General features: G+C 48.3%; 2 protein-coding genes across 4 annotated transcripts in view; both read left to right on the plus strand.

Moving 5' to 3' along the window:
- Positions 1–5: 5 nt before the first annotated feature.
- FPGT (fucose-1-phosphate guanylyltransferase) lies at positions 6–12480 on the plus strand. Its single transcript, XM_073544792.1, is given in 5 exon segments — positions 6–47; positions 49–157; positions 3190–3357; positions 6772–6864; positions 7581–12480. Coding segments are annotated over 5 exon segments (1809 nt in total). The 3' UTR covers positions 8978–12480.
- The window catches only part of TNNI3K (TNNI3 interacting kinase), a 217588-nt gene continuing 200300 nt past the window's right edge, over positions 8880–26167 (plus strand). For all 3 annotated transcript variants that reach the window (XM_073544789.1, XM_073544790.1, XM_073544791.1), the window contains exon 1: positions 8880–9007. The gene's annotated coding sequence lies outside the window, so the exon portion shown is untranslated. The remainder of the gene's footprint in view (positions 9008–26167) is intronic.

Genomic DNA, 26167 nt, shown 5'->3' on the forward strand with positions numbered 1-26167 from the left:
CAATCATGGCCGCTGCGGAGGACACGTGTCCGCTGACGTCACTGGTGACGTCTGGCTGGAGTCACCTGTCCCCGCACCTCCGGGATGTGTGAGCCGGGAGCGGGTGGTCTGCAGGGGGAGACGCACCGGAGGCTGGCGCGGTACAGCGCCCTGAGAGGTGGGTGTGCACTGCGCCGTGGGCAGGCTGCGGCTTCTAGTGTCACGTGACCTGAGCGGGCAGGATCTCTGCTTGCTGGGAAGTTATGGAGACCGTCATTATTTGTGTCACTGACACCCCGGACACGGCTGATACTGACGGGGAAGTGACATCTCTGCAAGAATCTCACAAACCGATTTTTTTTCCCGCTATTTTCGGTTCTGACTTTTTTTTTTTCTCATTTGCAATGGAAATGCAGAACTATACCCCCCCCCCGTGTGCTGTGCCAGGAAGTGTTGTCATGGGGTCTGTTCAGTGTATTGTATGAGTGACGCAGGTGATCCGGCCTCCGCGGAGCAGCAGGGCGCACATGACTCTGCCGGACACCACTGGCGCCACCGCTCTCCCAGCAGATCAGTCCTGGGCCGTCCTCTCACACAGAAAAGCGCTGCAGCCGATGACTGAGGTGACCCCGGCGGTGTAAGAGCGGAGTGACTCCGCCTCCCCCGTCAGTGAGGAGTTACCCCTACCTGCCCCATGGTCCTCCACATCAGACCAGGTATTAATGAACTTAATGACTTTAGTCGTCCCAGAAAAAAGGTCACGGTGTCATAATCCAACCCGTCATCGGACGGCGCGGCCGACGCCAAAACTGATCAATTACAACCTACAGCTCCGAGCGAAAGAAACCAAATCATCACTCGGCTCCATCGACAGAAATGTCAAACGGTGACAGGTCTCAGAAAACCGACACCAAACAATATTCCACAAACTTCAGGTTATATACACGCAGAGCATCACAGCTATGATAGAAAGGAGTCAGGACACGCAGAGCATCACAGCTATGATAGAAAGGAGTCAGGACACGCAGAGCATCACAGCTATGATAGAAAGGAGTCAGGACACGCAGAGCATCGCAGCTATGATAGAAAGGAGTCAGGACACGCAGAGCATCGCAGCTATGATAGAAAGGAGTCAGGACACGCAGAGCATCACAGCTATGATAGAAAAGAGTCAGGACACGCAGAGCATCACAGCTATGATAGAAAGGAGTCAGGACACGCAGAGCATCACAGCTATGATAGAAAGGAGTCAGGACACGCAGAGCATCACAGCTATGATAGAAAGGAGTCAGGACACGCAGAGCATCGCAGCTATGATAGAAAAGAGTCAGGACACGCAGAGCATCACAGCTATGATAGAAAGGAGTCAGGACACGCAGAGCATCACAGCTATGATAGAAAGGAGTCAGGACACGCAGAGCATCACAGCTATGATAGAAAGGAGTCAGGACACGCAGAGCATCGCAGCTATGATAGAAAGGAGTCAGGACACGCAGAGCATCACAGCTATGATAGAAAAGAGTCAGGACACGCAGAGCATCGCAGCTATGATAGAAAGGAGACAGGACACGCAGAGCATCGCAGCTATGATAGAAAGGAGACAGGACAGGCAGAGCATCGCAGCTATGATAGAAAGGAGACAGGACAGGCAGAGCATCACAGCTATGATAGAATGGAGTCAGGACACGCAGAGCATCGCAGCTATGATAGAAAGGAGTCAGGACACGCAGAGCATCGCAGCTATGATAGAAAGGAGTCAGGACACGCAGAGCATCACAGCTATGATAGAAAAGAGTCAGGACATGCAGAGCATCGCAGCTATGATAGAAAGGAGACAGGACACGCAGAGCATCACAGCTATGATAGAAAAGAGTCAGGACACGCAGAGCATCACAGCTATGGTAGAAAGGAGTCAGGACACGCAGAGCATCGCAGCTATGATAGAAAGGAGTCAGGACACGCAGAGCATCGCAGCTATGATAGAAAAGAGTCAGGACACGCAGAGCATCACAGCTATGATAGAAAGGAGTCAGGACACGCAGAGCATCACAGCTATGATAGAAAGGAGTCAGGACACGCAGAGCATCACAGCTATGATAGAAAGGAGTCAGGACACGCAGAGCATCGCAGCTATGATAGAAAGGAGTCAGGACACGCAGAGCATCACAGCTATGATAGAAAAGAGTCAGGACACGCAGAGCATCGCAGCTATGATAGAAAGGAGACAGGACACGCAGAGCATCGCAGCTATGATAGAAAGGAGACAGGACAGGCAGAGCATCGCAGCTATGATAGAAAGGAGACAGGACAGGCAGAGCATCACAGCTATGATAGAATGGAGTCAGGACACGCAGAGCATCGCAGCTATGATAGAAAGGAGTCAGGACACGCAGAGCATCACAGCTATGATAGAAAGGAGTCAGGACACGCAGAGCATCACAGCTATGATAGAAAGGTGTCAGGACTCGCAGAGCATCACAGCTATGATAGAATGGAGTCAGGACACGCAGAGCATTGCAGCTATGATAGAAAGGTGTCAGGACACGCAGAGCATCACAGCTATGATAGAATGGAGTCAGGACACGCAGAGCATCGCAGCTATGATAGAAAGGAGTCAGGACACGCAGAGCATCACAGCTATGATAGAACAGTGTCAAGACACGCAGAGCATTGCAGCTATGATAGAAAGGTGTCAGGACACGCAGAGCATCACAGCTATGATAGAATGGAGTCAGGACACGCAGAGCATCGCAGCTATGATAGAAAGGTGTCAGGACACGAAGAGCATCACAGCTATGACAGAAAGGTGTCAGGACACGCAGAGGATCACAGCTATGATAGAAAGGTGTCAGGACACGCAGAGCATCGCAGCTCTGAGAGAAAGGTGTCAGGACACCCAGAACATTGCAGCTATGATAGAAAGGTGTCAGGACACACAGAGCATCGAAGCTATGATAGAACGATGTCAGGATACGCAGAGCATCGCAGCTATGTTAGAAAGGGATTGTTATGTTGTTAAAACTACGTCCTAGGACCACGGTTTCTTGATGTTCAGAAGTGTTACCTTGTTGTTTCCCTCCCTAGGAGTGTGTGTGGTAGACAGACGCTCCTGCTTGAGGCGCGGTGTCGGTGTACAGTTCTCTTGAGATGAATCCCCTCTCCTATCCCAGGTAATTGTGCGCTGATTCTGTTTCTGCTCCCCCCATACAGGTAGAGAGGCGCCGGCCGGGGAGTTCTGGGATGTGGTGGTCATTACCGCGGCCGACAGACAGCAGGAGCGGGCTTATCACCGGCAGATAGCTGATAAACTGGCGAGGAGAGAACTTCCTCTCGGAGTTCGTTATCATGTTTTCTCTGATCCGCCGGGACCTAAAATAGGTGAGCTCTTCAGCTCTCTTTATAATTGGAAGCCTTAAGCCCGGAGCAGCGCTCCCATCTGTGGCTTTGTGTCTCCGCCAAGCACACGGGCTGCCAATTTAGTGTTTGATCTGAGCCTATAAATATCTGTCCGTTCCTCAGCTTTATTGTTAACGGGAGAAGTGCCGGCGTCCCCTCTAATCTTCTCCCCACAACACTTGACTTCCCAAACAGCCGCGGTGTGCGCCCACAGGGCGCTGCCACCTAATGAACACGTCGCCCGGCAGAGACGGGCCGCACCACTCATCTCTACCTGCATCCACACTGCAGAAGTCCTCTAATCTGGCATCCTCTGAATCTGACAGTGTAGCAGATATTCTGGATTATTGGACAGTCACAGAGAACTGCATGGAGTGTACTGAGGCCGTGTTATATCAGCCTCGTATTTATCCTTTGCGTTGCACTCTGCCGTGAATGGGGCTGACAATGTCCATAGATTTTGGTCCCAAGACCGATAAGTGCAGAGACATGAAAGTTGAGGGGCACAAGGCATGGTGGTCTGTCAGCCGACTGCTGTCCCTCCAGACCCCCCCAGACAAAGACCCTGCACGACTCTGGTCTATTGCTGCTGGGCCTGAGCCCTGCGGACCTCCTCCTACCTGCCGGTATCTTCCAAGAGGAGGTTTTTATTACTTTTGTTTTATTTACTTGCTGCAATTTTTTTACTGTACTTTTTCTTCTTGCCATAATAAACTATTATTTGCATTAATAGGACAGTAGTGGCTGCTCAGTGCTGCTCCCGCACAGATGACTGGAATAAAACAGGTGCAGCGCGACCAAAACCTCTCTCCGGTCTCCCCTGAGCGGCCCCTCACATTGCCGATGCTGATATTACACGTTCCCTTTAGGCTATGTGCACACGCTGCGGTTCCGCTGCGGTTTTGGCCGCAGCAGAACTGCAGCAGTTCTGCAGACAGTGTACAGTAACATGTTATCCTATGGGATTTACATTCTGCTGTGCACACGCTGCGGATTTTTAACTGCGGAAAAGCTGCGGATTTGAGTTTGCAGAAAGAATTGACATGTCAATTCTTTTCTGCGGATTCTGCTGCGGTTTACCATCTCCTCCATTGTAGAGATGATAAACGCAGGCTAATCCGCAGGCTAAACCGCAGCGTGTGCACATAGCCTTAAATTTCTAAAATTGGTGCAGTTTTCTCAGCTTCATCCCCCAATGCGATCACGGAGTGTAAAATCTGACTAATCTGATCCTCCTGTTGTCTGATAGATGGTGCTGCCGGCTGTGCTACTGCAGGCGGATCAGCGGGGGTCTGGGGGCATCTCTGCCGCAGTCAGCGAGGGGTCCGGACCTGTGTGATCAGCTGCAATAAAATACAACCTAAACTTTACTAAAGTTTCTGCTAAATTGTAAATATTCGCTCGGGACCGGATGCAAATCCCAAATCTAATAATCAGTTTTCTTCTGCACACAGGGGTCCATGTGGCTTGCACATGCAAGATGCAAGGGGGGTGGTCGTCTGGGTGGCGCACACGGGGAGGGTGGTCGTCTGGGTGGCGCACGCAGGGGGTGGTCGTCTGGGTGGCACGCTGGGTTGGTGGTATAGCTAGCGCACGCGGGGAGGGTGGTCGCCTGGCTGCCGCACGCGGGGGAGGTCGTCTGGCTGCCGCACGCGGGGGAGGTCGTCTGGGTGGTGCATGCGGGAAGGGTGGTCGTCTGGCTGGCGCACGCGGGGGGTGGTCGTCTGGCTGCTGCAGACGGCTGTTGGTCGTCTGGCTGGCGCACACAGAAGGTGGTCATCTAACTGGCGCACATGAGGAACTCTTTTTCAGTGCACACTGGGGGACCTGTTGTGAATTCGCTTTCTGGCCTACCTCTGGTTACTACTGAAGGTAGTGGACCTGGTTGTATTGACAGAGGGGTCGCGAGTATTCTCTTTCCGGGCTTCCTCTGGTGGTTACAGGAGGTAATGGAGCTGATCTGATTAACAGAGGCTTGCCACCTGATAATGAGGAGGACGATTGGAGATCTGGAGTCTCTGACTGGATTTAAGACAGACGACTCCCTCTATCCCTGCTGGTGATTTTTCCTGCCTTCTGATTTCTTGGTTTCCAGCTCAGTCCCTGCATGCTCAGCTAAGTGTTCTTTTGCTATTGTTCACATTTGATCTGGTTTTGTCTATTTCAGTTTTGTGTGGTCAGCCAGCCCCGGCTGGGGCTGTGCTGAATCACCGCCCATATGTTACTGCTTGTGCCAGTTTGTTTTTGTTCCTTATTAGATTGGCCTCTTTTTGCTCTGCTTTCAGAATATACCAGAGTGCTGATATAGTAGACGAAGTCGTGCGACTTCAGTATTTTTTGCATCAGACGTGTTGGACATTTTTTGCAGGGTTTTTGGCGTGATTGCAGACAGCGTCTTTCCTTTCCTGTCCTTTCTAGTTAGTTTGGGCCCCATCATTTGCTCAGTCTATTTTCCTACCTGTGTTTTGTGTTTTCATCTTGTCTCACTGACAATATATGTTTGGGGGCTATCTATTCCTTTGGGGTCTGCTCTGGGGCAGTTTAGATTTCCCCTTTTCTTGCTTTAGGCTTATTTAGTTCTCCGGCTGTGTCGAGGCATCTAGGATCATCGTAGGTACGCTCCACGGCTACTGCTAGTGGTGTGGTTAGGATCAGGGGTCTGCAATCCGCTCAGTTACCAACCTCTCTGGTTTTCTGTGGCTTAGCTTGGTCTTGCTCTCCTCCTCGGTGACCCATTCATAACAGGGACCCTTATTTTGGCGCTCACAGGGGGCCATCTTACTGGCGCACTCGGGGGTACGCATCTTCAGCGTAGGCAGTGAATGGTTGACATGTAATTCTCCTGCTCAGTTAGAGGGTAGCTGGATGTTCACAAAAAGTTTCAGATCTCATACAGATGTCTGAAGTCTTGATCAGTGAGGGTCCGATGCAGAGACCCCGCCGATCATTGATGCGGAGCGCTTGGTAATGGACCTTTAGACTTTCTAGAGCGCAATGGAGAGATGGCGCTGGACTGCTCACGTGCATCTTAATGCGGCATACCCGTACACACCTCTCTACTGATCACAACCTCTCACATCCTCGCTGTTGACTCCTGGGGGGCCATTTCTCTAGCCCCTGACCGTGTGTCTGACAGTGCGGACAGTGTAGGGACGCATCCTCATCCGGCAACACCCGGATGTTCATTCATACGTTTCCAGGAGGAGCAACAGAGGAGCGGTATGCAGAGTCCAGGATTGTCATTTTGTGGGAAATGGAAGAATTTGTTAAATAAGACAATAGAATCGATGTGTTGTGTCTCCTTTATGTATTACAATATTTAATTGCATTACCATTTTTATTCTGGATTGTTATAAATTTTATAATTTTGCCCCTTTTTTTTCTTTGTAAATATAGGGAACGGGGGCTCGACGCTGTGCGCCCTGCACCGTCTGCAGCAGCTGTACCCCGACGCGCTCTCCTCCTATACGGTGATCCTGATCCATGCCGGTACGTCGCAGCTTTTCTCTGATAATTTTTCCATTATACAAGGAATAATTAGCGGCCGGGATAATCGATGGATAATCTCCACTCATCGTGTTGTAACTAATTAGACATAATCAATGCGCTTACATGGAACGGCTCTGCTAATGATTCTCAATTATCCAAACATCCTTCCCCCGTGTCAAGAAGGTTTGTCTAGTGGTCTCTGTTGGGGTCAATGTCTGCTAAGTGTTTCACATCTATCCATATGTACCGCTGCCGATCTGCTGGGAAAATACATCAATAGGGGAGCCGCCGATATAACATAGGTAGTCATTGGCTGCAGGCTGGTTAACCTGACAGATGTTCCCCCTGCACCCTCACATACTCCGGCATGGTCAGGCCTAGTGCATATATGTTCCCAATAGGGAGAGGAGAGTAAGCTAAACTCCTACCATACCCCATCCTTCTCTGTTGACTTCCACTGGACCCTCTCCTTCCCTGAGTCGACCCCCCCCCCTCCCCCTGAGTCGACCTCCTGTGTCGACCGCCTCCTCTGGGCCCCCTCCTCCTCTGTCAACCTCCTCCCCATCCAGGAGAATCCCGTGTTTTGCGTTTAGCGCCGGACATTAACTGTCTGGTCCGATCGCTTATCTGTCCGGCACCCCTTTGGTTCTTCAGATGGACTTTGCTATAAGTTGTTTATATACTTTATTATTTTTCCTTTTTTCACCATAATATAGGCGGCTACAGTCAACGATTGCCGAATGCAAGTGCTCTGGGCAAGATCTTCACAGCATTACCGTGCGGTGACCCTGTGTACCAGATGCTGGACCTGAAGCTGGCCATCTACATAGATTTCCCCTCCTGTATGAAGCCGGGCGTACTGGTAACGTGTGCAGATGACATAGAGCTGTACAACAGCGGCGGGCTGGTGGTCACCTTCGATAGACCGGGCATCACTGCGCTCGCTCACCCATCCACCCTGGAAATAGGAACGACGCACGGGGTGTTTGTGCTGGAGAATCCCCCCTCTGACTATACTGACTTACAGTACCGGACGTGCCGATCATACCTCCACAAGCCCAGCATTGAGACAATGCGCCAGGCTAGGGCCATTTCCGCTCTCGAGTCCACATCTGAGATGGTTTATACAGACAGCCTGTATTACATGGATCACGGCACCGTCGCGTTGTTTCTCCAGTTCTTCGAAGAATTAGGAGTTGTTACCTGTGAAATCGATGCCTACGGAGATTTCCTTCAAGCCCTGGGACCCGACGCGACCTTGGACTACACCGAAAACACAACCAACGTGTCCAAGATCGAATCCCAGCTCACGGAAGTGAGAAGAAAAATCTTCCATCTCCTTAGAGGAACGGAATTCACTGTCATCGCCCTCAATAAGTCCAAGTTCTACCACATCGGGACCTTGCAGGAATACGTGCACCACTTCACCTCCGACGCCTCGCTCCGGGCAGAACTTGGGTTTCAGTCGAAGGTTTTTAGCATTGTTCCGGATCAAGATGGAGATGTTAGCGAGAAGGCGTGCGTCATCCACAGCCGAATAGATGCCAAGTGCAGAGTCTCACCTGGCGCAGTCATCGAATATTCCAGGCTGGGCCCCGACGTGTCCGTGGGGGGATCCTGCGTTATCAGCGGCTCGTGCATAAGCCTCAGATGTGTCGTCCCAGAGAAGTCTTTCGTGAGTTCGTTCAGCCTCGTGATTGACGGCCGAGTGATGTTTGCCACCGTCCTGTTTGGGATTGAGGATGACTTGAAGAAGAGCGTGGCTTCCCTGTCGGATCTGAGCGTGCTTCAGATTTTCGGATCCAGCCTCGTTCTGCGCTTCCAGCTCTGGGGTATAACAGTTTCTGAAGAACTTTTCTCCGGCGATAAGAAGTCTTTGAGTTTATGGAACGCCCGCATCTTCCCGTGTTTTGCGACCATGCAGGAGTCTGCTCGGGCCTCGGTGGAGATGCTGGAGGCTATGAGCTGCAATGCGGCGATGGATCTTGGAAGCGTCAGGAGGGTTTCCATCGAGGAGATGTTAGCCGACAAAAACATTAATGAAATGTTAAACTTCAGACGGCTTCTTCATGAAGAAATCCAGACTCGGCGGCAAAGAGAAGCCACTAATTGAACGTTGTCTGTTGTTGAAATGGACTTAAAGGTACCAGTGAGCAACTGCTCAGAATACTCTGTCCTGTCTGTGCATGAGGAATAACACCATTTCTGGCTATTATATGACTTATAGCCTGCACTTTTCACCATTCTTCCCCTTTTCAGACTGCATATTCCATTTTCACTTGTCTCTGAGCTAGTGGGTATAGACTAGCTGTTATGCTGTCTCCAATACACAGCACCCAGAAATTAGGGATTCCTGTCTCTTTGTAGCAGTGCTGAGCAGTGTACCTGTGAATTCAAATCTTCTAAGGTGAGATAAACACTCACTATACAGTTTCAGTTGCATAGAGGGAATTATACATCAGTACTGAGCACTGTAGCTGTGGATGAAGTGCTGAATAGATGTAAAACAAACTTGCCAGAAAGTAGCGGTATAGGTATATAATTTGTTTTGTTTTTTAGTCTTGCCCCAGAGCTGGATTCTCAGCTACTCTGCTCAGTGCTGTTACATATTGTCCTCCAAGTTGCTGCTTTTTACTGTGTCTTTGGCTTCTTTCTCTGTCAGTTTCATCCCCCTCTCCATAGACTTTAATAGGCAGCTTTATTCTGATGTCGCAGTGAGTTGGCCGTCTGTGTGTCTTGTTTTAACCAAGGCAGATTTTAAAAGAATTTTTAAGTAAATGATGAATTTAGGAGGAGCTGGGAAGGTGGTAAGAAGTGGCTCATAAGTGGTGAACGGAGCAGATTTCTCTTATGATATAATATAAAGTTTCTTATATTCCCTTGTACTATTGTATTGACAGTAACCATCTTCTGTAATGAAGCCACACACAGAGACTATATCTATAGAGGTATATATTCTATACACACTACCGTGCAAAAAGTGTCCGAGCTGGAGACGTGTGCCTGGTCTGTTACTATGTCTGTCCGGGGATTGTAGACTTTTGCATACATTTTATCATGTGGCTTTGTATTGATGCCAATATGTGTTTTATGTGGGGTTGCATAGTATCCTTCCGACTTAAAGGGGATTTGTTCGATAATCTATGAACATTCTCTCGTTAGCCCAGTTGCTTCGATCCGCCGGTCACCATTTCCTTCTGAGCCCTTTTGTTTGCACGTGACTGTAGCAGTGTACGATTGTCATAGCTAAGCCAGGCCCCTTCTCTCATCTATAGGGGGCTTAGCTATTAAAAAATAGCGGTCAGACTGTCTCCTTCAGGCAATGCGCCGGTAACAGCCAGACATAAGATACGCCGTCCTGTGTGGAGCAGCCGGGACCGCCACCGTGGGATCAGGACATCGGGATTAATGGTAGAATATTAGTTATGTAGCTTATCCGGTCATCAGGATCATCCATGTTACACTGAAGGTATGGGCAGAATGGCGCTGTCATACGGATGTAACACATGCCTTCACTGTAAAAATCTGCATCCTGGTTTTCGTTATATCACCATGATAATTTTTGGTTTACTTGGTGCTTTTGGGCGGGGACTGTGGGTAGGGTCTTTGGCTCGGCCACGGCTCCTCCGCTGCCTTTGCTGCATCAATCATCTTGCAGCCATTTAAATCATGGGCAGGAGCTGATTTAGCTGTGGGCAGCGCTCTCGCTGGTGGCGGTCTTCATGAAAATGGCACCGGAGATGGCGCAGGCGTAGAATGAGATCTGGGAGCAATGACCTGCTGAGATCTCACTCTGCGCATGCGCCACCTCCGGTGCTGTTTTACTGAAGACTGCCGAAGGTCCATTTTCATGAAGACCACCATCGGAGAAAGCGGCTCCAACAGCTAAGACAGCGCCATGCCAAAGTTTAAATGAATGCAACAGAGGCAGCCACCATGGCTGAGCCCCCTGAGCCAAAGACCCTACCCACAGTCCTGCACAGAGGAAGCCGAAATTTAACATAATGATTTAACGAAAACCAGGCTGCAGATTTGTGGTGTGTGTTACTTCAGTGTGACAGCGCCATTCTGCTCATACCTTTAGTGTAACATTGATGATCGGTTCTCTTTAGTCGGTTTGTTATACGCTTATTCACACATCCGTACAATCCGCGGTAGCAATGATGTCCCGTGCTTCCATTCGACCGCTGCAGCCAGTCACAGTGATCATGTGATCTATATGCTGGGATAACTGCATAGGCCAGTGATTGGCTGCAGTGGTCGCGTGTGTGTGGGGCGCTATGGGGAGGGAAACAGACCAGTGGGACAATCGGCTGAGTAGCGGATCCGAAGTGGCGGGAGGTGAACATTACCGGCTCGTTCTGATTATTTTGGAGGTTTTGTGCCCTAATTACGTTGTGAAATCTAGAACATAAGTTATTAAATGTTTGCACGGCCGCGACTAAACCGCGCTCTGTGCACCAGTCCACACGCCGCCACCGCAAATTTTCTACAGAACAATGGAGCCCGACGTGGCGTCTTCCCATAGCTGACGGCCTGTAAATAAGGCATTGGGCGGAGGATGTCTCGAGAGGTAATTCTCATTAATTACCGAGTCAGACGTGTAGGTGAGCACAGCCGGGTGTGATAACCATCACCATTCCTTAATGTGACTGTAGCACTAATTCCTCCGCTGCTGGTGGGGAGTGTTCACCGCCCAACCTGGGGATAGCGGCGTTCACCACCAGGGACCGGCACGGTTCACATCAGACGTCCATTCTCTGGTGGCTGCAGAGTGCAGAGCTCCACGTGTTACATAAAGATTGGCGCAAGCTTGTTACGAGCTCACCCTGCAAAGCCTGACATCTGCGACGAGTCCGCACCTATATCTTCCCGAAAATCGAGGTGATACAAGCAGATTTTTGGATAGACATACCGTGGAGAAATCTGAGGCACAAACGGCCCTATAATGCGCCCTAATACAGCCCCCATAACAATCTGTGCAGACGCGCTGCACCCCGTATACCGCCGTCGGTGACGTGTTTTTGCATGCCGTGTTAGTATCCAGATAGTATCTCCAAAATTATCCACAGGGTTGTCCAGGCTGCCGGTGGCCATGGCGGGAGGGGCGTCCCAGGCTGCAGACGGCCGTTGCCGGCGGGAGGGGCGTCCCAGGCTGCCGGCGGCCATGGCGGGTGGGGCGTCCCAAGCTGCAGACGGCCGTTGCCGGCGGGAGGGGCGTCCCAGGCTGCCGGCGGGAGGGGCGTCCCAGGCAACGGACGGCTGTGGCAGAAGGGACAGCTAAGGCTGCATACTACCGTGTCGAAAGTGCTGGCCCAGACTTTGGACGGCCATAATGGTTTAGGGGGTGATCAATGTAATTTTGGGGGGTTTTGAACAAATCTGATTAGAAGAATATTATAATTATCTGTATTTTTTATTTTTTTTCCCAGCTCTTCATTATTCCACTGTTTGGTAACATGAATCTGGCGCTCTCATTGATCTTTTTTCCTTTCTGTATGGTTTTGATGTGGGATCTTCTATCACATTTTGTGTCTTTCATGGCGCCGGTCACTTACGCTGTTTTTATATGTTCAGCTCCGATGTCTCTGACAATAAATCAACCTCGGGATCAGAGTCCGTGTCGGCCGCTCTCTCTCTGCACACAATTATCATCTAGACACCGGATGACGCCGGCCACCTCTGCACCTATTATACACACATTTTGTCTGTGTCCTCCGGCGAGCCTGGGGGAAGAGCCTTAGAAACTGAGCAACAAGAATATTCTGGAAAACCGACAATAAGAAAATAATATACAAGATTAGAAAAACACAGGTTTTTTTCCTTATAAAACAGTGCCCCTTCTATCCACAGGTTGGGTCTGGTATTACAACACTTAACTTTTTCTTTAACACATTCCCTTTATCTGGTCTCCTCACAGTCATCTCATTATCATCACAGACAGGGTCACATCTATAGCAAGGTAATGCAAGATCTCCAATTTTCAATATGTGATGTCACAGCTCACCGTCTCCTCCTCCCTGCACAGTGACATCTGCACAGATCACAGAGCATGCCCACAACACATTCAAGGAAATCAGTTGGTGATGGTCACAGCTCACTCTCTCCCCTTCTCTGCACAATGTACAGAGCATGCCCACAACTCTCCCATTAGTCAACACCAGACTATTGGTGCCTAAGCGCCTTGTTCACTGAGCCGTCCCGTGACATCACGTGCTATGACCGATTCTGTATCGTCAGTCCGTGTTGTGATATAAGGTACCATTTGGTAACAATGTTTTTGCCTCTTGTGTCTATACAGAAATAGTTATCATTTTGGGTCAACAATATAAATCCCCTGTCATACACATACTAAACCCTGTTAAAGGTGATATTCACCTATTCACTTTTTTTTTTTATTGTTCATTTTCTTTCTAAGTGCAGAGTTAAGAAAACACTCTGACTAATCTTGAATTATTTCCAGCCTTTTTACAGTGTGTCTGTAAGTTCTGTATATTGATGACTGTTCTGCAAAAATGTTACAAAATCCACCAAAGCCCCTGGTTTTCACAGCTCTCTCTGCCTTCCATTGTTTTGTTGTTAGAAGTAACAGCAAAAGGAGGGTGGTGGGTTACACAGATCTCCTCAGTTTGAACATGGAAGAAAGCATCTACAGTATCAGGGAGGGCAGATAAAACAGGTTGCAGATGATGAGGAAAGTACTTGAAGATGAAATACCTGCAAGATAGATGCTGTGCTGATATGTAAGCTAATGAAGACAGCAGCACCTTTGATACACGCAAGACCTCACATCCAGCCTATATTACTGGGAGAGATGCACAGAGCACACATCCAGCCTATATTACTGGGAGAGACATACATACCTCCCATCCAGCCTATATTACTGAGTGACACACAGACCTCTCATCCAGCCTATATAACTGGGAGACACACAGACCTCACATCCAGCCTATATTACTGGGAGACACATAGATCTCACATCCAGCCTATACTATTGGGAGAGATGCACAGACCTCACATCCAGCCTATGTTACTGGGAGAGACACACAGAGCTCACATCCAGCCTATATTACTGGGAGAGACACACAGACCTCACATCCAGCCTATATTACTGGGAGAGACACAGACCTCACATCCAGCCTATATTATTGGGAGAGATACACAGACCTTACATCCAGTCTATATTACTGGGAGAGATACACAGACCTCACATCCAGCCTATATTACTGGGAGAGATACACAGACCTCACATCCAGCCTATATTACTGGGAGAGATACACAGACCTCACATCCAGCCTATATTACTGGGAGAGATACACAGACCTCACATCCAGCCTATATTACTGGGAGAGACACACAGACCTCACATCCAGCCTATATTACTGGGAGAGACACACAGACCTCACATCCAGCCTATATTACTGGGAGAGACACACAGACCTCACATCCAGCCTATATTACTGGGAGAGATACACTGACCTCACATCCAGCCTATATTACTGGGAGAGACACACAGACCTCACATCCAGCCTATATTACTGGGAGAGATACACTGACCTCACATCCAGCCTATATTACTGGGAGAGATACACTGACCTCACATCCAGCCTATATTACTGGGAGAGACACACAGAGCTCACATCCAGCCTATATTACTGGGAGAGACACACAGAGCTCACATCCAGCCTATATTATAAATAATTATATAATAATTATTTTAATGTTGGAGACGTCCATAGTCTTTATCCATTTAGATTATGTTTAAAGGCTGTAGGAAAAAAAACAAGTCTAGTGAGAAATTACAAACTCCTAGTAGATGTTTTTCTTGATGAGATTTATCCCATGACCCTTCTGCTGCTTGTCTACAAAACTCACTATGGGGATACAACAATGCCACATTTACGCAGTGCGGTTCCTGGCCATTTTGCCATTGGCTGCAGCGGTCTTGCAGATGCAAAGGTGACTTCTCTTCCTCTGTAAACACAGACCACGGAGCAGACTGCACTGGATCCAGGTGGGTGCTTATAGGGGAGGATCACTTGATTTGTTTTTTTTGTTTGTTTTTTATTGCTACTAACCACTGATGAATTTTTCATTTTGCATGGAGAACCTGGTTCTGCCCCAGTATTTGTTTCCAGGCTTCAATAAGAACGTCGTATAGCACGTGACCACTGCAGTCAATCGAAGCATTCCAGGGACTGGTTGCAGTGGTCATATGCAGTAGCTGTGACGTGACCACTGCAGCCTGTCGACAAAGACTGGGGTTGGCAGCAGAGGAACAGATTACTTTGTTTTAAAAACACATAGTCTTGACTAGCGTAAAATACCAATGTTAATCCTGAAAAATCCCTTGCGTCAGGATCAGGAGGTCGCCTTGCGCAGATCCTGCTGGTGTATGGAGTCAGAAGGTGATCGCGGAAGGTGATCGCACGGAGCCAGTAGGCGGCCACATTGGTACTTGGGAGAAGCCGAGCCACAGTAGAACTGTGACATTGACCAGACGCTGCAATACTGAGGTACTGTGTACAAGAAGCCATAAATAAATGAACACATTTGATATTGACACGTCCATAAATCGATCAAAATATTACAAACTTGTAAAGTGCAAAAATAAAGATTGTCCATGGCGGAAAGGGGTTAATCAAATGGAAAACGCGGCCGCGGAGCTTGCAATCTATTGATTGGATGGAGCGTCTGATGTTCCCGGGCTCGGGTCCTGCAGATTTTCCATGCACGCCTAGATATTGGGTGAGCGCTATGCATATGCGGACCTCTATCGTACATTTGCTTGAGTGCCGAGATCTTAAGAAGGCAGTGTAGGAATTAGTCTGCCGTCACCGAGCCTTTGTGTCGCCCTGAACTTCTGTAATGGATTTTGCAGTGAAAAAAAAAAAGTTGTAATTGGTGTAGAATTGTCTGCGCTGTCATGTCAGTCTAATATCTGGTGATGGATTACCAGCAGAATGGCACCCGGGCTTTCATTAGAAAGGTGTTTGTGCAGATTAGTGGTCTGTGCAAGTACAGCACTGATAATTCTAATGGCCGGACGGCAGGTAATTAATTTTATTTTTAATCAAGTTAATGGCAGGAGTGTAAGGAAAGGGCGACGATGTCTCAGTCCTTCTCACAGCTATACGGCCTCGATTGATTCCCGCCTCTGGTATTTAATGGGAATAAAATCATCCGGAAAATGAAACCTCAGAGAATATGGTGACACTTACTGGAAAAACAAAAAAAAGAGCAGATTTTCTTCGATTTATAGTCAGCCCCCAAAATTCCAGATTTTAAGAATTTATTTTCTCATAGTGGAATTTTTTTTTTCTTATATCTTACATGATTACATTTGCAATGCCCTATAAAAATAGAACAAGAGTGTAACCAAGTGTACAGTCATGGCCAAAAGTTTTGAGAATGACACAAATATTATATTTTCACATGATCTGCTGGCCTCTGGTTTTTATGTGTGTTTCTCAGATGTTTTTATCACATACAGAAATATAATTACAATCATATTATGAGTAACAAAAGGTTATATTGACAGTTAGAATGAGTTAATGCAGCAAGTCAATATTTGCAGTGTTGACCCTTCTTCTTCAGGACCTCAGCAATTCTCCCTGGCATGCTCTCAATCAACTTCTGGATCTAATCCTGACTGATAGCAGTCCATTCTTGCAAAAGCAATGCTTTTATTTTGTTTGAATTTGAAGGTTTTTGTTTGTCCACCCGTCTCTTGATGATTGACCACAAGTTCTCAATGGGATTAAGATCTGGGGAGTTTCCAGGCCATGGTCCCAAAATCTCTATGTTTTGTTCCCTGAGCCATTTAGTTATCACCTTTGCTTTATGGCAAGGTGCTCCATCATGTTGAAAAAGGCATTGTTGATCGCCAAACTGCTCTTGGACGGTTGGGAGAAGTTGTTCTTGGAGGACATTCTGGTACCATTCTTTATTCATGGCTGTGTTTTTAGGCAAGACTGAGAGCGAGTCCATTGCCTTGGCTGAGAAGCCACCCCACACATGAATGGTTTCAGGATGCTTGACAGTTGGCATGAGACAAGACTGGTGGTAGTGCTCACCTGGTCTTCCTCGAATAAGCCGTTTTCCAGATGTCCCAAACAATCGAAATGGGAATTCATCAGAGAAAATGACTTTACCCCAGTCCTCAGCAGTCCACTCCCTGTACCTCTTGCAGAATATCAGTCTGTCCATGATGTTTTTCCTGGAGAGAAGTGGCTTCTTTGCTGCCCTCCTTGAGACCAGGCCTTGCTCCAAGAGTCTCCGCCTCACAGTGCGTGCAGATGCACTCACACCTGCCTGCTGCCATTCCTGAGCAAGCTCTGCACTGCTGGTGGCTGGTCCCGCAGCTGAAACACTTTTAAGAGACGGTCCTGGCGCTTGCTAGTCTTTTTGGGCGCCCTGGAGCCTTTTTGGCAACAAGGGAACCTCTCTCCTTGAAGTTCTTGATGATGCGATAGATTGTTGACTGAGGTGCAATCTTTCTAGCTGCGATACTCTTCCCTGTTAGGCCATTTTTGTGCAGTGCAATGATGACTGCACATGTTTCTTTAGAGATAACCATGGTTAACAGAAGAGAAACAATGATGCCAAGCACCAGCCTCCTTTTAAAGTGTCCAGTGGTGTCATTCTTACTTAATCATGACAGATTGATCTCCAGCCCTGTCCTCATCAACACCCACACCTGTGTTAATGGAGCAATCACTGAAACGATGTTAGCTGGTCCTTTTAAGGCAGGGCTGCAATGATGTTGAAATGTGTTTTGGGGGATAAAGTTAATTTTCTAGGCAAATATTGACTTTGCAAGTAATTGCTGTTAAGCTGATCACTCTTTATAACATTCTGGAGTATATGCAAATTGCCATTAGAAAAAATGAAGCAGTAGACTTTGTAAAAATTAATATTTGTGTCATTCTCAAAACTTTTGGCCATGACTGTAAGGAGCGGCTGAAAGATTGGCAAATATATTCCTCCCTAAGTCACTGAATGCCTTTTAGTGATGAGCGAGCGTGCTCGGGTAATGCATTATCCGAGCATGCTCGTGTGCTAACGGAGTGTCTTCAGCATGCTCAGGTGCTAACTGAGAGTCTTCGGCATGCTCGGGTGCTAACTGAGAGTCTTCAGCATGCTCGGGTGCTGACGGAGTGTGTGAACATTGCCACATACGGATTATTTTTTTGCCCTGTTGTTCCACACGGCCAATCCCTGATTGTAGGCTGGCTATTTCATTAGGTATTATTGCACCTGTGCAGTTGCCATTTTACTTGGGTTCGCTGCACCCTGATAGTGCATTTGTATTGAGGCCTGTCTATACAAGTAAGCATCTCTGCCTGTTTTGGCTTTTTCTCAAATATATTCCTCCCTAAGTCACTGAATGCCTTTTAGTGATAAGCGAGCGTGCTCAGGTAATGCGTTATCTGAGTTTGCTTGTGTGCTAACGGAAAGTCTTCGGCATGCCCGCGTGCTAACGGAGTGTCATCGGCATGTTCGTGTGCTAACGGAAAGTCTTCGGCATGCTCAGGTGCTATCGGAAAGTCTTCGGCATGCTCAGGTGCTATCGGAAAGTCTTCGGCATGCTCAGGTGCTGACGGAGAGTCTTTAGCATGCTCGGGTGCTAACGAAGAGTCTTCAGCATGCTTGTGTGCTAACGGAGAGTCTTCAGCATGCTTGTGTGCTAACGGAGAGTCTTCAGCATGCTTGTGTGCTTACGGAGAGTCTTCAGCATGCTCGTGTGCTAACGGAAAGTCTTCGGCATGCTCAGGTGCTGACGGAGTGTCTTCGGCATGCTCATGTGCTAACGGAGAGTCTTCGGCATGCTCGTGCTAACGGAGAGTCTTCGGCATGCTCGGGTGCTGACGGAGTGTCTTCGGCATGCTCATGTGTGCTGACATTATTAAAACAGTGGGGATGATGTTCAATACTAATTTAATAATAAATCCAATATAATAATATAGACCAATTGTACACACAGCCCCTCTGAGATGGTGGATGGCAGACCATCCGGTGAAAGAACCACAATGCACACTAAGTAGGATGGAAGTTGAGACTGACAGGAATCAAATACGTGTAATAAATATGGCAACACGCAAAAAATATATAGATAAAATACCCTTTATTAAAAAATGGGTGTATACATTAAACATAAAATGGCATCACCAAAATTTATACATAGCATAATAGCATAGTAAGCTGTAGCATGAGGTTAAATAAATAACCCTGTAATGCAATCACAATAATATAAAATTAAAAAATATGTATAGAGTGAAGTCCCCAAAGAAGTTGTATATGATGATATGTATAGTGCTATAAAAATAAAATAGCACTGTGAACGTGCCTAAATCAAGAAAGCATTAGGTTCCAGTGTGTAATAAAGAAAGGGCGAAAATCGCTTAATACAATGGGGAATTAGAAAAATATTAAAGGGTTAATACCTCATGAGCCAAAAATGGATGCCAAGGAAAGCGCCCCGACGCGCGTTTCGGAGAAGAGAACTCCTTCGTCATGTGTGCTGACGGAGAGTCTTCGGCATGCTCATGTGTGCTGATGGAGAGTCTTCGCCATGCTCGTGTGCTGACGGAGAGTCTTCGGCATGCTCGTGTGCTGACGGAGAGTCTTCGGCATGCTCGTGTGCTGACGGAGAGTCTTCGGCATGCTCGTGTGCTGACGGAGAGTCTTCGGCATGCTCGTGTGCTGACGGAGAGTCTTCGGCATGCTTGAAAACTGTTCAAGTCCCCGCTGCTGCATGTCTCCATTTGTAAGGCAATCCCTTCATGTGTTACAGCTGTCAAATGCAAGACATGCAGCTGCATGGACTCACAGTTTTCAAGCACACTGAAGACACTCGATTAGCCCACAAGCGAGCTCCAATAACACTTTATTCATGCACGCTCGCTCGTCACTAATTCTTATCTACTTGTAGAGGGTCTAAAAGGCATTTTCCCTGTAAATGGATACATTTATGACTACTTAGACCCCCATTAGGTAATTCCCAGAGTATGTGAATGCCAGTCCAGTCACTTTTATGGGACTGATAAAGGAAGAGATTGAACCAGATCTCACACCATTGTGTTTACAAAGAAGTCTTTGAATCCCCCATTTTTAGGTAAAGTTAGGGTACAAGTGGTCGGACACCTATGGATCACATCACCCGGGATCATACATTTATCTTGTGTCCTGTGAGTAGGAGATAAATATATTTAGTTGATAAACCCCTTTGTCACGGGGTCCTTCTCTGGTATCACACAATCAACAGAGCAAGCGAAGAGTGAACAATTCCAAGACCATTATTCAGGAAAAAATCCGAAAAGGTCCATATTCAGTCCACCACACAAAGGATAAGATAGTCCAGAATAAGAATGCAGTCCAGTATCAGGATAAAATGTCCAGGGAACAAGATTCCAAAACTCTAGCACCAGAGGATAAAATGGGTCCTTCTCTCTCTGAAGTGCTGTCTGTGCATGATCCTGTCCACACCAGAACTGACTTGCCCAGCTCCTGTTCTCTCTCCACCCCCTTCCTTGTCCAGGGAAAGTCAAACAAGTTGGGGCGGTTTCCAGGCCCCCCAGAGGAGAACAAAGGGCCTTAAGGATTAATGCACTACAGGGGGGTCATCAAGAGACAGATACAGTGAGGCTGTAGACTTACAATGTAATAAGAAAAACACTGAAAATAACTGAAATAGAAATATACATAAAATGATATCCACATAACATCACACCATCACAACCTCTCCCCCCCCCCATAATAAGTGAGCACGCCATGAGGTCTACACAGACCTCTGGCCTGCTCACTTTAGTCCACATTGCTCAGTTATTTATAGTTCCTTGTACAGTGGCAGGGGTAGGTCGGCCTGGGGAGCCTATGGCTCTTCTTGTCGAGACAGTCCATCGGCGTTCTGGTGTTGGCTTCCCCGCTTGTATTGGATGCAGAAGCTGTAGGGTTGTAAGGACAAGCTCCACCGCAGCAATCTTCCATTGTCCCCTGATACGCGATTCAGCCATGTGAGGGGGTTGTGGTCTGTAACGATTGTAAAGTCTCTGCCATACAAGTATGGCTGCAATTTTTTTAGCGCCCATACGATGGCAAGGCACTCTTTTTCAATAGTGGCATAGGCAACTTCCCGATCCAGTAGTTTCCGACTGGCAAAAGCAACAGGATGTTCTTCTCCGGCGGCGTTCACTTGGCTAAGTACTGCCCCAATCCCAAAGGTGGATGCATCTGTCTGCACGAGGAACCTGCGTTTGTAATCCGGGGCAGCCAAGACAGGAGCAGTGACGAGGGCAGTCTTTAACGCTGAAAAGGCATCCTTGCATGCCGTCGTCCACGTCACATAGGCATGTTCTTTCGGGTTAGGGGCTTGGCCAAGGTGCTGAAGTTAGAAACAAATTTGCGATAGTAACCAGCAGTTCCTAAAAATGCAAGTACCTGCTTTTTAGTCTGGGGTCTACACCAGTTGCTAATGGCTGCTACCTTGGCAGGCTCAGGCCTTAGTGTCCCACCCCCTACTCTATGCCCGAGGTACTGCACCTCAGCCATCCCTATTTGGCACTTATCATACAGTCCAGCACTATGCCCAAGTGTTTAAGATGTTCCTCCCAGGTTGTGCTAAAAATGGCAATGTCGTCTAAGTAAGCACAGGCAAAGTCCTGACATTGTTGTAACAGTCTATCCACCAGTCTCTGGAAAGTAGCGGGGGCAGTTTTCATCCCAAAGGGCATTCCCAGGAACTCATAAAGCCCAAATGGAGTAGTGAAGGCTGAGCGCTCCCGAGCGTCCTCCGTTAGGGATATCTGCCAGTACCTCTTGCTCAAGTCTAACGTGGTCACAAATCGGGCACTGGCCAGACGATCCAATAGATCATCAATCCTGGGCATGGGATAAGCATCACTCTTGGTGGCATCATTTAATCGTCTGTAATCAACGCGGAATCGTGTTATACCATCCTTCTTGGGGACCAGGACGACGCGAGAGGACCAAGAACTGTGAGATGGCTGAATAACTCCCAGTTGTTTCATCTCCAGTTCGTTCTTTATCATGCCTTGAACAGCCTCTGGAACCCGGTAGGCAGCCTGCTGGATGGGGCGTTGTCCGGGGGTTTCCACATGGTGGCTGGTGAGAGTAGTCTTCCCCGGCTTTGAGGAGAAAGCAGCAGCCCTCGGCCTTAGTACGGCGACAATATCGTCCTTTTGTATATCTGATAAATGGGAGCCCAGGGGCACTTGTTCCAGTAATCCTCCCGCTTGGGCAACCTGGAGGAGATCTGGGAGATACTCGTTGGCAGCGGTATCACTAGCGGGGTGGCAGACAGCTAGAACAGGCAGAGATCGGTCGTGGTAGTCTTTCAGCATGTTAATGTGGACAGTTTTCTGTCGTCGACCACTAGAGTCCAGGGCAATAACATAATGTCATTAATTTTCTTGACAACTTGATAAGGGCCTTCCCACACTGCTTGAAGCTTGTTGGCAGGGGAAGCAGTAATCATGAGCACTTGCTGTCCTTCCATAAATTCCCGGTTCCTGGCATTACGGTCATACCAGGTTATTTTGTCTGGACTGGGCCATTCGCTGATGTTCTTTAGCGAAGGTAGCTAGCTGGGCGAGACGGTCTCTGAGCTCTAGAACATAGGGAACGATGGGCATTCCGGTATCTGAGATGTCTCCCTCCAAATGTTCTTTCAGTAGAGTGAGAGGCCCACGGACCTTCCGGCTAAACAGTAGTTCGAAGGGAGAGAACCCTGTGGACTCTTGGGGAACCTCCCGATAGGTGAAGAGGAGATGTGGCAGGTACCTTTCCCAGTCTTTTTCAACGTCAAGAAAAGCACTCAGCAAATTTTTTAGGGTCCCATTAAAGCATTCGCATAGTCTGTTGGTCTGCGGGTGGTATGGGGTGGTGCGAATGGCTCGAACACCACAGGTATGCCATAGGGACTGGACCAGATCTGACATGAACTGAGTGCCTTGATCCGACAATATTTCACTAGGAAACCCTACCCGGGTAAAGATGGTAACAAGGGCCTCGGCTACCTTTACTGCTGTAATACTGGACAGGGCCACAGCTTCAGGATACCTAGTGGCATAGTCCACCACGGTCAGGATATTTTTTTCCCCGACCAGCTGGGGTGGGCCAGAGGACCTATGATGTCGACGGCTACACGTTGAAATGGTTCCTCAATTATGGGCAGGGATTGCAGGGGTACCTTATGTCGAGCTCCTGGATGCCGCATTCGCTGGCACACATCACAGGTGCGGCAATAATGGGCTACCGACTGCGAGACGCCCGGCCAGTAAAAACTTTGGGTGAGTCTCTTTTCAGTCCTTTTTCTCCCTTGATGCCCAGCCAAGGGGATGTAATGGGCCAGTTGAAGTAGCTGTGCCCTGTACTTCTGAGGGACAATGAGTTGCCTGGTCGTTGCGTCAGGGTTGCCCTGGTCACTGCCCTTTGTTACACGATAATACAGTCCGTTTTCTCGAGTGAAGCCATCCCCATTATCTCCCATGTGCCCAGTTTCTGCCTTTCGCCTAACGGCTGCTAAGGTAGTGTCACCCTCTATTTCTCTCCTAAACTCCTCTCTGTCCCAAGACTCTCCCAATGTAGTAGCAGCAAAAGTATTGCTTACCGACTCTGATGCGGTTCGTGGTGGTTGCTCCCCGGTGGGGTCCGGATGACTTAGTGCTTGAAGGGCCTGTAGTCGGGTGACTGCTCCCACAAATTGGCACTGTAACTCCCCAATGTCGTTCCCAAGGAGGATATCTGCAGGAAGTCCTCCCATAACTCCAATCCAACACAGTTTTTCTCCACAACCATAATCCAAACGCACAGAAGCTCGCTGTATATATTTGCGGGCACCGCCCGCCAGGACAATGGGAATTCCTGGACCCTGGTAAATTGCCTCAGGTCGAACCACACGGGGGTCAGCGATAGTCAAGAATGCCCCCGTGTCTCTAAATCCTGACACTTTGTATCCATCAATAAAGACATCCTGCAGGTGGCGTTGCCGTTGCTCTGAGTAGCTAAAGGACAGAGGCCGGAGTCCGTACACTCCAGGAGGAGTATCTATGGTGCCGTGGTCGGTGGTCCACTCTGGTGGGGGTGGTGGTAGCTCTTCCTCAGGTGTGGTGGAAAGTACAAGATGTACTGGACGAGGTGGGGCTGCGTGGGGCTCCCTCCGAATCCTGGAGGGACAGCCAGACTGCAAATGTCCAGGTTGCCCACACCCATAACACCTCCTCTCTGTCATACCCCCAGGTCGTGGTCGGAACTGTTGGGGCCTAGGATTGTGAGGCGTGATTGTCATCGGCTTGCGACTAGGTGGAAGGGCAGATATAATTGGAGGGGGACGGGGCGTGGGAGCAGGCCATGGTTCATTGTCTAGAAGCCTCCTCCATTGCAGCCGGATAGTAAGGGCTTCATCGGCCAGGGCTGCAGCTCTATCCACGGTACACGGCGTGCGCTCCCGGACCCATTCCCATACCTCTGCAGGGCACTTGGCAAGAAATTGTTCTATAAGGAACGCCTGTATAACATCTTCCACAGTAAAGGCGTTTTCTGCTTCCAGCCATCTCCGACATGCCTCGGACATCTTATGTGCATACATCCTAAACGATCCCCCCCCGTGGTGCATGGGAGGTCTCGGAACTTGGCCCTATATGAGTCAGGGGTGATAGCATGGTAATCCAGGATAGTCCGCTTTACAATGTTATAATCCTGATTCCGCAGTGCATCAATGGTTCGGTAAGCCTCCGCCATGCTTCCGTTCAGGAGCCCCACTAACAAACGCAACCAGCTAAGAGTGGGGTACCTCCATCACAGCACACTGCTGCTCAAAGTCTTTGAAGAACCCCTCCACACCTCTAGAAGCCTCATCAAATGGCTTAAACTCTGTCCGGATGATCCGTACAGGCTCCCGGATTGTTGGGGTTACGCTCCACATTGCGTTACTCCCTTTTTCAAGCTCCATTGCTTCCTATCTCCGCTGTGCCCGGCGGGCAGCCTCCTCCTTGTAGTCCTGAGAGATGCCGGGGCCCAGAACCGCCATCTCTTCTTCATACCACACCAACCACTGGCTTTTCTGGATGGGGATCCCTGTCTCCAGTGCTCGTCCTTCAGACATCTGGGAGGAGGTGGCCGGGCTAGCGCCCACCAGTAGATCGATTAAAGCCTCTTTAGTCAGTCCCTGGTAGTTCAGGCCCAGGTCTCTGCCTCTCCTGTAAACTGCATACAGTCCAATTTCTGTACTCACTCTGTGGGTGGTTCTCCATTGGGTGACGCTCTGTTGATCCCACTGCTGCCACCAGTTGTCACGGGGTCCTTCTCTGGTATCTCACAATCAACAGAGCAAGCGAAGAGTGAACAATTCCAAGACCTTTATTCAGGCAAAAATACGAAAAGGTCCATATTCAGTCCACCACACAAAGGATAAGATAGTCCAGAATAAGAATGCAGTCCAGTATCAGGATAAAATGTCCAGGGAACGAGATTCCAAATCTCTAGCACCAGAGGATAAAATGGGTCCTTCTCTCTCTGAAGTGCTGTCTGTGCACGATCCTGTCCACACCGGAACTGACTTGCCCAGCTCGTGTTCTCTCTCCACCCCTTTCTTTGCCCAGGGAAAGTCAAACAAGTTGGGGCGGTTTCCAGGCCCTCCAGAGGAGAACAAAAGGCCTTAGGGATTAATGCACTACAGGGGGGTCATCAAGAGACAGATACAGTGAGGCTGTAGACTTAAAAGGTAATAAGAAAAACACTGTGAAAATATCTGAAATAGAAAAATAGAGATTTACAAAAAATGATATCCACATAACATATCACACCATCTCAACCCTTTAAATGCCAAGGTCTGAAATAACACAGGCATCAAGGCGGTTAAACACTCAAGATCAGAGGTTGCTCTTCTGCTGACTGTCAGACATTTCATGAATAGGTTAATAAATTAGCAAGAAGATCAAAAAAGCAATAATGTAATGCCATTAAATTTAAAGGGAACCTGTCAGCAGGGTTGTGCATAGTAACCTACAGACAGTGTCAGGTCGGCGCCGTTATACTGAATAACATGATACCTGGAGATGAAATCCGTCTTGTGCTTTTTAAATCCTTATTTTTAGTTAATGATATGCTCGTGTCGTAAGGCGGGGTTCATGTATGTGGTGCTCTGATTATATATTCATAATGCAGATTGCTGACTGGTCGCTGCTCGCTCACTGACCTGCCCCCTAGTTTACATAGTGAATATACTAACGTGTGTATTTGAAAAGACATGTCACTTCACCAAAATGGCGGCATTGCGCACTAT

The sequence above is a fragment of the Dendrobates tinctorius genome, unplaced genomic scaffold, assembly GCF_039654945.1.
Source record: "Dendrobates tinctorius isolate UK_male_01 unplaced genomic scaffold, ASM3965494v1 ptg000138l, whole genome shotgun sequence".
Taxonomy (NCBI): Eukaryota; Metazoa; Chordata; class Amphibia; order Anura; family Dendrobatidae; genus Dendrobates; species Dendrobates tinctorius.